The sequence below is a fragment of the Ahaetulla prasina genome, chromosome 2 (genome assembly GCF_028640845.1).
Source record: "Ahaetulla prasina isolate Xishuangbanna chromosome 2, ASM2864084v1, whole genome shotgun sequence".
NCBI classification, from domain to species: domain Eukaryota; kingdom Metazoa; phylum Chordata; class Lepidosauria; order Squamata; family Colubridae; genus Ahaetulla; species Ahaetulla prasina.
This window is the reverse complement of record NC_080540.1, coordinates 247,492,815-247,506,209: the sequence shown is the minus strand read 5'-3', so window position 1 is coordinate 247,506,209 and position 13,395 is coordinate 247,492,815. Positions and strand designations below refer to the sequence as shown.

Below are 13,395 nucleotides of genomic sequence, written 5' to 3'. Positions count from 1 at the left end.
CCGAACCCCTGCGAACCCCCAGCAGCGAACCCCAGGAACAACCCCATGAGCCTGGGCCTTCCACTTTGGTCTCCAAAGCTGGCCTGGCTTAAGGGAGGCAAAAGTTCCCACCAGCCTGCAATCTTTCTTTGAATGCTTCCGCACCTCACTTTCTAGCACTGCCCACCTATGGTGCTGAGCATAAGTCACTGTTCTGCACACACACACACACACACACACACACACACACACAATTCTGAGCTTGGGGACTTTTATCTGCATCTGAGCTGGCAAACTGCCAGTCATGCCCTGGCTTGGGGAGAAAGATCGCTCCTTTGGCATGCTGCACTGGACCCTGGTGGCTGCTGGGTGGGGAGAGAGGCAAACAAGGACAGTGACAGGGCAACTCACTCCTGACAGCCAAAGGTGGGCTAAGCAGGAATCATTGTTCCGGGCTGGATTCTTAAGTGGGAAGAGCCTTTGCGGCAAAGTTGGGAGCGAGTCCCGTCACCCTTCCTGCTTGCCCCTCTCCCCACCTGGGAGCTGTCAGGGTTCAGTGCAGCACACTGAAGGAGAGGTCCTTCTCCTCAGATACAATTAGCTGCTTGCAGCTCAGATGCAAATAAAAGTCCCCAACCTTGGAATGTTATGTGTGTGTTCTTGTGTAATGCCTTAACCACTATACAAAACTGGGTCTCAGATGATACATGTGATCCTATGAAAGTATACAATGCTTTAAGCAAAGAAAGTTAAAGTAATTTCTACAGGTAGTTACTTAGAATCTTAAAGCAATGCCTAGAAATGTCTTATTTTATAGACAAATTTTTGAAACAAAAATAGTTTTTTGAATGAATGACTAAAATACTATGCTCTTCACCCTAAGCTATAATGCATTTGAGTTTCAATCTAGTCACAGTGCTTTATAAACTATAGTTTATCGTAAAGTATATTGGGAAAACCAGCCATTGTAACAAACCCTAGCTTAACCAAAAGATGAAAGTACTTGGGTCTGTGAAGCTCATAGTATGGAAGAGCAGTAATAACTCAAGAAGTAAAGTTCCATTCTCTCAAATTCTTCTCTTCCCAAAGGCTTTTTTAACTGCCTTTTTTTGTCAGTTCAGCTTTCTTTCTTATATTACATAATCAGAAAGTTTACTGAATTAATTAAGTCATCAATTGTCATTGATTGTTGCTGACAGGACTTGTCAGTGTGTTATTTCACATAGATTTTAGCTTTAGCATAAATTATTAGTCTATATTTTAATTATATTTTATTCAAACTCAGTTATTGTTTTTTCTCTATAAACCTGTATAAAATTAACCTGCTGACTGAGAATACATTTCATTTGCCTGATAAATAAGACCCTAGTCTACATAATCTTATGAAATGTGGTTATGTACCAAATGTGTCAGTATATAAGAAGTATCAAGTTGCTTTTTTAAGGCAAGTTACCATCTTTCCAAATAGCCAGATTCAGAACTTTGCTATGAAAATAAGACAAGATAATTATGTATAATGAATTAAACACCCTTTTGATAGTAAAAGAAAGGAAACCTAAATATAGAAAGTAATATAATTGAATATATTGTATAGATTTTAGCATTAGGCATGCCTAAAATCAATGAAACTAGATAATAATAAAAGTCCCATTCCATATTTCCAAACTTAAGTCCCTTTTCAATGGTCTAAGTCAAACCTAACAGTTTGGAATTAATAGATAAATATGTTCTGCAGAATTCATCTCCAAGTTACTATGAATTTTGTTCAGGAAAAATAAAAGAAAAAGATGATTTTTTTTCTTTGATTTCATGATTGTGGAAGGAAGGGTTAGGATTTATTTATTTTTTACAATTGCCTAAGAGTATGGTCATTTTCAGTATAAATTTGACAGGCTGTCTAACCCCAGAAGTTCTTTTTGATTAGTCAGATATTCTAAAATATGAAATATTAATTTACCTTTAAAAGTGATGAAGAGTTAAGTGCAAACTAACGAAGTATTGATGCCTTGTCACATTTACTTGCCTAGATCCTTATGTCAAAATGTTGGACAGAATTCGTTTTTACAAAGCTTAAGAGTTTTTTTGTCAGAAAAGAACAGCTGGGAAACATGTGGTATCCATCCCCTCTATCACTTGGAAAAAAATTCACATGTAAATAAAGTCTTCATAAACGTGTTGCCTTTTGAACTCAAGATTGTACACTATATGAAAATAACGTCTAAAATGAATGAGATCTAGCATAACTCTTAAGCTGAATCTTGTTGATGGAGTAATAAATACTATCAAGTTATATATCATTGTAAATGTTTTTGGAGCCATAGTAACAAGTCTAATCAGTTTCTGGTTTTAAATATGTTTGCTCTGCAAACCATTTTATTCCAATTGCGTCTTCAAAAATTATGTTTCTCAGAGATGCTGCACATGAGTGCAAAACAGTTGCAAATGGAGCAATCTGCATTTCCTGTGCTAGTCCTGCATGTTAAATGTGACTTATAAAATGAAGTACACAATATTCTCAATTTTCATTTCTAACTATACCCCTTTCAGACTAAATGCAAATATTGCTATGAAAGTATCTACTGATTTTATGGCTATTTTCAAAAAAACTGTAATGTCTTCCACCATCACTTGCTCCCATATCCATTGAATCCCCTCATTTCCTTTCAAACTATCACCATTATATTCCAGGAGGAAAAAGAAAGACAATTCAGAATACTTCAAGTTACAATGTACATTTTTTTTGTTTTCTATTTTATTCAAGTCTAAATGCTATTCTTTTGCCAGATAAGTTAAAGTATTAACATTATTACTTCCTTTTCAATTTAAATCTAATTCTTGTTTACAAACTTATATGTATAAAGATATAAAGGTAGTTAAGAAAACCTTTCCACGGTATTTTGCTTAAGGATAATTCTATTTTCTGGAGTTTTTGTTCAACGTTTGCAGGATAATAAAGCATGAGCAACAAAATGATGGAAGAGGATTCATTCTAAATTGTCTTTGTGTCTTCTAGTGTCCACCACAAACTGGAGCTCAGGAGTTTCAACACTCCTTGGAAACACACAAAAACCAACAGGCATTGCAGACATGTATAGCAAATTCAGACCAGTAAAGAGGGTATCACCACTTAAGCACCAACCGGAAAGCTCTGAAAACAATGAGAGTGATGACCAAAAGAATCAAAAGGTGGACTACAAGAAAGCCGATGACTCTCCATCCATGACTCAGAATGATGATCAAACTCCAGATAACGGCGACAGCCTAAAAACTAAATGTGTTGAACCTGGAGTTTTGCTCGGTGAGCTGGAACACTATGATTTGGACATGGATGAAATTTTAGATGTGCCTTATATTAAATCGAACCAGCAGCTTGCCGCTTTTACAAAGGCAGCTCCTGAGAAAAGGATTTTGAACGTGTATTCAACATTGAATGGTCTTAGCAGCAAGTCCAGCTCTGTAGGAGACACAGAAAAGGCCCCAACAGGAACAACGCAGTTCTGTGTTCTGTCCCCTGTGAAAGGCTCTCAGTTGAAAAAAGCACAGTCCATTGTCGCTGCTCAGCATAAGCAATTAGTGGAAGAACATGAGTTTCCACAGCCACTCCTTAAAAGTGGTTCAGTCCATGAACCTGAAGCCCACAGCAAGGGCTTCCTCAATAGGACTTCTGCTGATAAAATGGAGAAGTCTGTATCCCATTGCCAGCTGAGGACTTTCCATCTGCAAAGTACCGAAAGCAAGCATGACAAACTGAGCAGCAGTGTGAACTGGAACAGTTCTGGAAATTCAGAAGAAAAGAATGAGGATGTGAAAAAAGCTAAGAGCATCTTAAATATTGTGAAAGAGGGACAAATTTCACTTCTGGTAAGTTTTTAAAATAATTAATAAGGCACTCAAGACAAAACCCAAAATATACATTTTTCTCTCCTTGCATACAAATGATATGTAATCTTCAAAATATGCATTGATTTTAGCCTGCAGTGAAAATATATTTTAAAAGGTTTATTTAGCAAAAGATATATTCTACCTTTGTAATTTTCATGTAACTCTGTTTTTCAAACTGGTACAGTTTCAGTTGTTTAGTTACTAACAAAATGAGTTCAATTTCTATTTAGAGGCCAGGGATAGAAACAGAGAGTCTTCTGTTTTGTTCTAATTATTATTCAGGAGTGCTTATCCCAGCTTATTGCAACAGCTTTCATGAACAGGAGTTCACACAGAAGCCCCTATTGGCCTCTAACCCACACAAAGAGTCCCAGCTTTATGATCAGACATGAGAAAACGCATTTCCAAAGTAACAGTATGCAAGTGAATAAGGTTGATGTAAGAAAAACAAGTTTTATGTGCACTGTTCATTTTATACCTGGTTTTGCTTTGATTCCCCTAGACGATGTTTTCAAAAACAGTACAGTTGTTAATTAGATTCAGCATAAAATAATAGATGCTATTACTTTATTAGACTGCAATTGTAAAAGCTGTGAGTTATTCTCTTCTCTTTGTTATTTGATACAGCTTGTCTGAATAAAAGTATTGAGTGTCACTAAGGGCTGATCCTAACCATATCTCTTCAACTGAAGTCTGGAATTCAGTGGGGCTTAGTCCAATATCAGTATATTTTACAGCCTAAAGCTGTTAGTTATCTGAATTTTCTTAATTACTGTCCCTTTTGCCTTTTCTCTTTCCATTTATTTATTCAGCCATTTAGTGTTTGTGGGCTTTTTTTCTCCTCTTTACAGTAAGATCAGTTGTGATACCTTAATTCACTGCTGAGCTTTCCCTGTTGGGATAAGCTGATGTTTTTGTGTCATATTATTACTGAAAAATTGAAGATGATGTTAATCCTAAAATAGTAATGGTGTCACTAAATTCTAATGCAACTGGCAAAAAATTCAGGATAGATGTTACAATCACAGAGTGGAATGAGCTTGTGCGTTTATTTTTGCTTGATCTGATGAACTGGCAGACACAAAATAAATCCACACCATGTACTGTTATATTGTTCTAAAGGAATCCCTTAGGAACAAGCGACTATTGTATTACAGTAGATCAATATTCATCCTTGCCTAGACCGGCTCTGCCGTCAAAAGATGACTGGCATTATACAATTAATTTACGGTCTTATGCCTCACCAGCCTAGAAGGAAACACTGTTTTTTAATCCTCTAGGGCATTCCAATTATTTTCTGTCTTTTCTTTGAAGAGTTATAGATGGTTATATGTGGACACATGATATTGGACATTGAGTCCCAAGCTCTAATTCACTATTTCCAATCTTTTGATGATGCTTTTTTCACACTGTTCATAAGGCTAGTTCCATTGATTCTTTAGATACTTAGACATGACTGTTACCTTAACAGTTAATTATTCTGATATATATATTTATGGAACTGCCATATAAAAGCTGTAACCTTGTAGCAATTTATGCAGATCTAAATATTTCTGGTATTGTCTGCTACAAAGGGAAAAATCAATACAGAAAGCCTTTAATTATTTTTGGAGCCAGGATTCAAAGAATCTATGTGTAAGAAAATAAATAAATAAACAGTTGTAGCCATATTGATTTATCTGGAAAAAAAACACACTGTTTGATTAGCTTTCTTTATTAGAATCATTCAAAATAATACATAGATGTATGAAAGCTTTCTAGTTTTTCTAGTTTTGAAACAATACGTCATGTGTTTTAAAAACCAAATGATGGAGAGGAGCCAGTTAGGAAACTTTGAAGTTCAGAATCAGTTTGATTATGGTGAATGTTGATTAAATTGTTAATTGTAGTTGCTAGTTGCAATAAATGTTAGGCTTCATCTAATATTAGAAATAATATCTTAAATCATAAAGAGTTACGGAGAATTCAAAAATGTTCTGTCTGCTTTGTTGTCATTTTGTTGCTCCTAAAAGGGATATTGTGCAGATGTGGTTTGGATTTTGTTTGTACAGTACAAAAAAATTCTTAAATCTATGTCAGATAAACAGTAAGATTTGGGTGGAGAGGAGAAAATGCTATACATGGAAAATACACCATTTGGTCTTTTCTAACTTTGCCAGACTTTTGGAAGATTTAAATCTGCAAAATTAGGGCATTATTTTTTTCATTTATTAAACTTATACCCCACCGTAGCCAATTGACTGTCAGCAACTTCCAAGTTATATAATAAAGTAGCAATTAAATCAGTGATGGGAAAAATGCAAAAAGAATTTAAAATGATGTAATACAGTAGATTAAGAATGTACCCTCTGAAATAATTTGGTTTTCAATAATGTCTTAAAACTCAGCAAAGAGGGGGTAAGTCTAAGGGAAAACCATTCCAGAACACAGAACCAGTTCTGCACCCCTCACATTCTGGAACAAAAGGTATACATAAATAAAATGACAATTATACAAGGTATTACAAAAACAGTTTTCTAATCCCTGTATAAGTGCATTGTTCTTAAAATTCTTACTGGACAATGCAACCAAAACTCAGCAAACCCAGGATGAATTTCCTTGCGATTTTTACTGGAAAAAAAAAAACATTAAGAAACATGAAGTATTAAATCTTAGACAGATACGTTTTAAAAAAAAAAAAAGCTTTCAAAATGAAAAGGTCCTAAAAGTCCTACTCCTTCATGTACTTATAATAGTATATTACAAGCCTGCAGCTTTTGAACACCAGAGGCGGTGGGGAGAGAGACTAGAAATTTTCAAAAGTGTGGTTTTGGTCATTTAAAATTATCCATTTCTGGTCTGAGTCTCATTAATAATTTCTACAAATTAAAAAAAAAGATTATTTAAATTTCACAAATGAGTTATTGTTCAATTACATGCAGGTAGTTCTCAATTTACACTGCTCGCTCAGCAACTGAAGGGGCTAGTCCAGACAGACCTATCTTGGGTTACTTACAACTCAGATTTGAAGTTCCAGGGGTTGAGCCTCCCCCCACCCATGTTTACATGACTGTAGTTCAAGTGCTCAACAACTGGGTCACATTTACACCTGTTTGCAATGTCCCATAGTTACATGACTGTGCTTATGATGGTTTTGTCTAAAAAAAAACCCAAAAAACCAGCATTTACTTCCAGTTTTTGGCAAAACCACACCCATAGCAATCAGTTCACATAACAAACATTGCATTCCCTTAATGACCGTGGTGATGTGCTTAAAAACAGATGCACAAAAGGTCATAAAATTGGGTTATTCACATGACCACCAACCCATTTTACAACTGTCACAAGTTCTGACTGTGATGTACAGGCTCCATTACAGTCGTAACTTGAGGACTACCTGTATCAATATAAAAACATCCAATAAACAATCTGTATTTTTTAACATAACAAATTTAGGAACGGCTAAGAAAGCTGACCTTGAAATGGTGCAGGATCTTCTGCTTGGGCAGAGGGTTGGACTAAATGACCTACAAGGTCCATTCCAATTCTGTTAATCTGTATGTAATCTGAATTAATGCTTCCAGTTTTTATCTTTTTGCACAGCCACACCTTGCAGCAGACAATCTGGACAAAATCCATGATGAAAGTGGCAACAATCTTTTGCATGTTGCAGCATCGAGAGGACATGCTGAGTGCTTACAGCATCTTACTTCTCTGATGGGTGAAGACTGCCTGAATGAGCGGAACAGCGAACAGCTAACTCCAGCGGGCTTAGCAATAAAGGTAATACAAAGTTCTATGATGATATTTAAGAGACATGGTACTCATTTGTCAATAGACATTTGCTTAGATATAATAATATGGACTGTATTATTGAATGAACCAGAAGAATGAAATGAAAAACTGGTGTGAACATAAAAGTCTTCACTTAAAATACACCAGATATAATTGTGCTTTTTAAAAAAGGGAAGTGTGGAGAACTGGAGAATATCACAAAGTGTCAAGATCTGAAAATAAAAATTGAAATATTATGACATAGTGCTTCCAGTGTTTATTGACACTTAGTAAAATCTTAGGTGGTGCTTAGAAAATATGTACATTGATAAAATTTCCATTTCTCAGTTTCAAAAGGCCACATTGTTTAGATCCATATATATATATCGATCCACTATATCGATATATTATGTTGTCCTAGGTTCTTGGGAAGAACTCAGTGTGTATAAAGGCCAATGTTAGCTAAAGAACTGGCAGCTGTGACTTCACACTGAAGGGAAGAGATAGTAATAATAAGTTAATAGAAAATCTGGCTCACATTCATACTTTACCTGATTAGAAATTCATTCATCTCAGTCCACTTCCTGGGTGAATAGCTAAGTAAAGGAAGGAATCCAAAATCTGCCTGCCTTTTAGAATGGGTGGGACCGGTAGATATCCTTGGGTAGAAGTGGTCCCACAAGTAATCAGGTCCTGTCAGCAGTGGGTTTCAGAAATGCTTACCACTGGTTTGCCTTCCGTGCATGCGCTTTGCTCTCATCTGGGCATGCACCCGGCCTTCTGTGCATGTGATTTGCTAGCTTGCGCGCCTTCCGCGCATGCACCCTACCTCAAAAACATGACTACGTAAGATGGCATTACGTCCAGGCTGGCCCGGACAGGCCCACCCGGGCGGGCCCACCCGGAGTTGCCACTAGCGGTTCACCTGAACCAGTACAAACCAGCAGAATACCACCTCTGGGTCCTGTGCCAGATAGGGCTATTCTAGATGATGATCAGTACCTGGAATGGCAACCAGAAATTAATGGAGAGTTAGTCTAGTCCCTTTCATTCTTCAATAACATGTAAGAAACAAAAAAGGACCACTAGGCACCATTTTGCCAATTGCCTCAAAGTGGCAATCTGTGGAAAAGAAGCACTGGAGCATTTCAGGAAGGTGTTTCAATGGCGTGTAACCATGCCAGCCGTATGACTACAACAACATCCTCAGACAATGCTGGCTTCCTCTGCTAAGGAACAGAGATCAGCACCATCCCCTAGAGACAGATACAAGCTGACAGGAGAAACCTTTGCCTTTACCTTTTTACTGAAAACAAGAACAATATGAACATATAAAGGCACATATACTGTCAAATGGCCAGCAATTAAGACAATGACTTGTGCACAATGAGGAAGAGCCAGCCTTCAGCTTGCTGCTCTGTGGTCTTTATTACCATTGAGTGTTTCTCTTCTCTGGCTGCTCTTTAGCAACAGTGCTCACTGGACCAAGCACAAAAAAAATAATACAAAATTAATTTGAAAACCACAATGTTTGATTACTCAAATAAATAATTCATATTATGTTCAAAGAATCTTACCCCTACAAAGGCTGGTATAAGAATGGAGCCTTAGGTTACAAACCAATGCACGCTTACTAGTTTTATTGAACTCATGGATAAACCTATGCAGAAATACTAGTGTGCAATACACACTTAATTTGGAGAGGAGTCTGTATACTTAGTAGAGTATTATTTTCAAGTACTGTAATGGTATATTGTATATTAAAATAAAATACTTTATTAGCCAGTAAGGCTGATAAACCAGCTTCTGCTTCAAAATGACTAAGTAGAATTTCTAGAAAGACACAGGTATCCTGTCTTTGAATCACTTCTAAGACAGTTGCAATTTATGACTATGAAAATGAAGAATAAGCTATGTTATAAGTACATACAGAATACAATTGGGTGATCCGCCAAAAAGATTTCAATTTAATGTTTTCATTAAATTGCCAATAGATGGGCTTTATGGTTTCTTGACCTTATATTTGCATAAGAGTGATGGGGAGGTACAAACATATACCCATCATTTGTGCAGCTCAGCTGCATTATGATTCCATCCTTATCTAGTAATCAATCTCCAAAATTACTTTTTGCAATACATATAGCTTTGGGAGGGGGAGAGCATCTTTAATGTTTTTATTGGATCTTAATGTTCTTTAAATATGTTATATTTTGTTTAATTGCTGTATGGTCTGTCTTCTTTACAGTACTTTACAAAACATAGTAATTATTTTCAGCTGCAGAAGTTTCATTCTAACATGGTCCTTCTGTGTATGCTGTTATATTTTACAAATACTCAGCAATACTATAAAATGTAATTTTTCTTATATTTCATAGCTGTCAGCTGACATTTTTCCAGAAGAAATGTGTTATTTTTCAATGCATTAGTATGCATGTCTGCTAAGAAATAAATCCTTTGGATTTCAGTGAGACTTGCTGCCAGATAAGCATACAAAGGAATATAGCTCTTTTTTGTTCTTATATGCCTGCTAGGTTTTGAAAGAGTATGTTTATTTTCATGAGATAGTGCGAGAAGGCTTTAATATCTAAGATGTCTTAGTTTTAAATGTTGCACATTGAAATAAAGTTGTATAAGAAGTACTTATTTCATCTCGTTTATCCTTATTTATACAATCACACTGAAAAAAGCTTTAAATTTTATCCAAAAAGTAACCTATTTTCATAAGCCTGCTGCAGGATATCCTTGCATCATAAAATCATAGTAGTGTCACCGAACATGGGACTGTTATTAAAAGTATGTGAGAAAATGCTATAAATATATAATGTGCATGCTCTAGCCCTGGTTGTGGGTATTATTTTTGCTAGAATATCAAGAATAAAAACACAGTTGTCTAACCCTTTGATTTCTCTAACAAGAGACCCCATAATCAAAATCAGAAAAATTGGAAAAAAGTCAAGCTGTGGAGAAATACAGCAGATATTTTGGGTCTGAAATATACCCTTACCAAATAGAACTATTGTTTTCTTTTGTATTAACAATTAATATCCTATGATCTATTATCTTCTTCTCCCTCAAAATCTGCATTTTATTAAACAATGTCAATTTCATGTTTAAATTATTTTTAATATTAACATTATGAATTGGGATAAAATGGTGCTTCCAGAGTGTTAGAACTAGCAGCCATCCTGTCTGGGAAATGTGGGAACTGTAGTCCTAAACATCTGGGAAGCAGCAGTGATTGGTAAGAGTTTGCGTGAAATAAATATATATTTACAGAAGAATTCTTACAAGCGTGCCATCAAGGAAACACTGATGCATTCAAGAGTATTTTAATTCTTAGGCCACTTAGATGCAAATGATGTTTGCACAGCAGAAATGACTCATAAATTGTAAATAAGTCTGCAGTCAGTGCCATTATGATAATAAGCACATAAGAAAGCAGCCTGGCGTGTGAACTATCAGGACAGATATTTATTTGTATGTGTTTGCCGTTGTGATGATGATATGCTTACAAATAAGCGGAACTGAAGGGAAAAAAGTCTTCCTTTTCTTTCTTTTCCTTAGAATGGTCAGCTGGAGTGCGTGCGATGGATGGTGAGTGAAACAGAAGCTATTGCAGAATTGAGCTGCTCTAAGGATCACCCGAGCCTTATCCACTATGCCGGATGCTATGGGCAGGTACAGAAAGACAGATATCGCATACATGCGTATATAAAATAATTGATTCAGGCTGCCCCCATTGCATTATGTATTCTGCTTATCCATAAAAATAGGAACTTTAGAGTAATATCTGTACCAAAGATAGGATTTTTTTCCCTGAGTGCAGGTAGTCCTTGTCTTACAACAATTCATTTAGTGACCATTCGAACTTACAACAGCACTGAAAAAAGTGGCTTACGACCATTTTTCACACTTTTGACAGTTACAGTATCCCCATGGTGACGTGATTTACATTCAGATGCTTTACAACTGACTCATATTTATGACGGTTGCAGTGTCCCAGGGTCATATGATCATCTTTTCTGAACTTCTGACAAGCAAAGTCAATGGGAAAGTCTAGATTCACTCAACAACCGTGTTACTAATTTAACCACTGCAGCGATTCACTTAACAAATCTAGCAAGAAAAGGGGCAAAAACACTGAACAAATTTCTCACTTAGCAATATAAATTCTGGGCTCAATTATGGCCGTAAGTCGAGGACTAACTGTGCATTGTTTAATTGCATTTTATGCTAAGCGTGAAGGTTGAGACTGGCACAACAAGAGCAAGTGGTTTCCAAGTTTAAGAGAACCGTTATGTAAACATTCATCCCTTGTGTACCACAGTCATCAAAAGGAGAGACAAGTATAAGACTCATAGACTAACTCTAACCTCTTTGAACTGCTGTAGGCAAGTCAACTGCTCTGTTTAAAGCTTTGCTCTTGTTTGCAATGAAGTTTCTAATCAAGCCAAATCATGTCTGAGAATCCTCGGACAAATCAAGCTAAGAGCTGAATAAGCAAATATCTGGAGAACTGAAACTTACTTTCAACCACGAAGTGAGGCCTAAATGCAAAGTCCTTCTAAGTGTTAATAACTGCAGAAATAAATGTAAAACAATTCTAACATGTAAGAATTGCAAGATACTTTTTAACATACTCAAAAGTTATTCACGCAAAAGATAACCCATATAAACATCAGAATTGGCTGCAGGTCAAGGGAAATATTTTTACAAGGAACTAGTGTTTTTGAATGGTTTCAATACACAATTATTTCCTCTAGCACTTGGCACACATGATATCTGTTTTTTGAGTAAATACTTCCTATGATAGGAAAGGTTTTTAAAAAGGGTGGGGGTAGCACTAAAGAATAGACCCCTTGATGTCAACGTTGCCCTGCAAAGCTTGTACAGGATGTTTTTGGGGAAAAAACTCTTGCCTTGACTTAGTTCAAGGTCTAAATGCAGGAATATCCTTGAACCCAAAATTTTTCAAAAAAGAGTAAAGGAGCCAGCTGGATCCTTGCCAGATGGTGATATCAGAAGGAGATGTAGATTAAGCACTTCTCCAATAATGTGTATCTTTAGACAGTGAAATATATTAATAGCAAAAATGAGCCTTATTTATAACAAACTGGCTCAGCAAACACATCTTTGGTCTAAATAGTTGGAAAGAAATCCTGTGTTTTATTTTAATGTACAAATGAGACCTGTTTGGTGGGTATGGAGTTCATCTTTAGCATTTTAAAATATTTTTATACTTCTGCAAACCCCGGAATTTGTCTGAAGTTGCTCAAATCTATTCCCACCCCCATCCCCAGCCACCCCCAGTGATCTCATTTTGGCACCTTTTTCATTGGCAATGTCTTCTTCAATTTTTTAGGAATGATTAATTCAAAATGCTCAGTGTATGTAGGTTATATATGATTGTAGAAAACTGACAAATGGTCACGAAGTAAAAACTAGATTTTCTACCATAAAAGAATAGCTCTGAAGAAAAACTAACCTTAGTTTACATAAGCCTTTTTTTCAACATATGGAAGAAGCATTCCATCTTAGTCATATGGTTTCTGAATGATCTTAAGTACTTGTTCCAATGAACATTTTTCAAAAAAATCTGTTGTCTGACTGATTACAGACTTTTGGTGTAACAATTTTAAACTATATTGATTAACTCATATTGCTGTTCTCATAATCCAAACCAAAACAGCTTTCAGCTCTATGAAGTTTTTTTCAGGACTGTGTGTGCTGCAATACATATTGTTCATTTCTATATAATTCTATCTCTATATTTTATTATAT

At 35.9% G+C, this 13,395-nt stretch overlaps 1 protein-coding gene across 2 annotated transcripts in view; it reads left to right on the top strand.

The window, feature by feature from the left end:
- The window catches only part of SNCAIP (synuclein alpha interacting protein), a 126,615-nt gene that overhangs the window by 83,412 nt on the left and 29,808 nt on the right, over positions 1-13,395 (top strand). For both annotated transcript variants that reach the window (XM_058170999.1, XM_058171000.1), the window contains exons 4-6: positions 2,993-3,840; positions 7,444-7,623; positions 11,179-11,292. In XM_058170999.1, the coding sequence (XP_058026982.1) occupies positions 2,993-3,840; positions 7,444-7,623; positions 11,179-11,292 (1,142 nt within the window). The remainder of the gene's footprint in view (positions 1-2,992; positions 3,841-7,443; positions 7,624-11,178; positions 11,293-13,395) is intronic.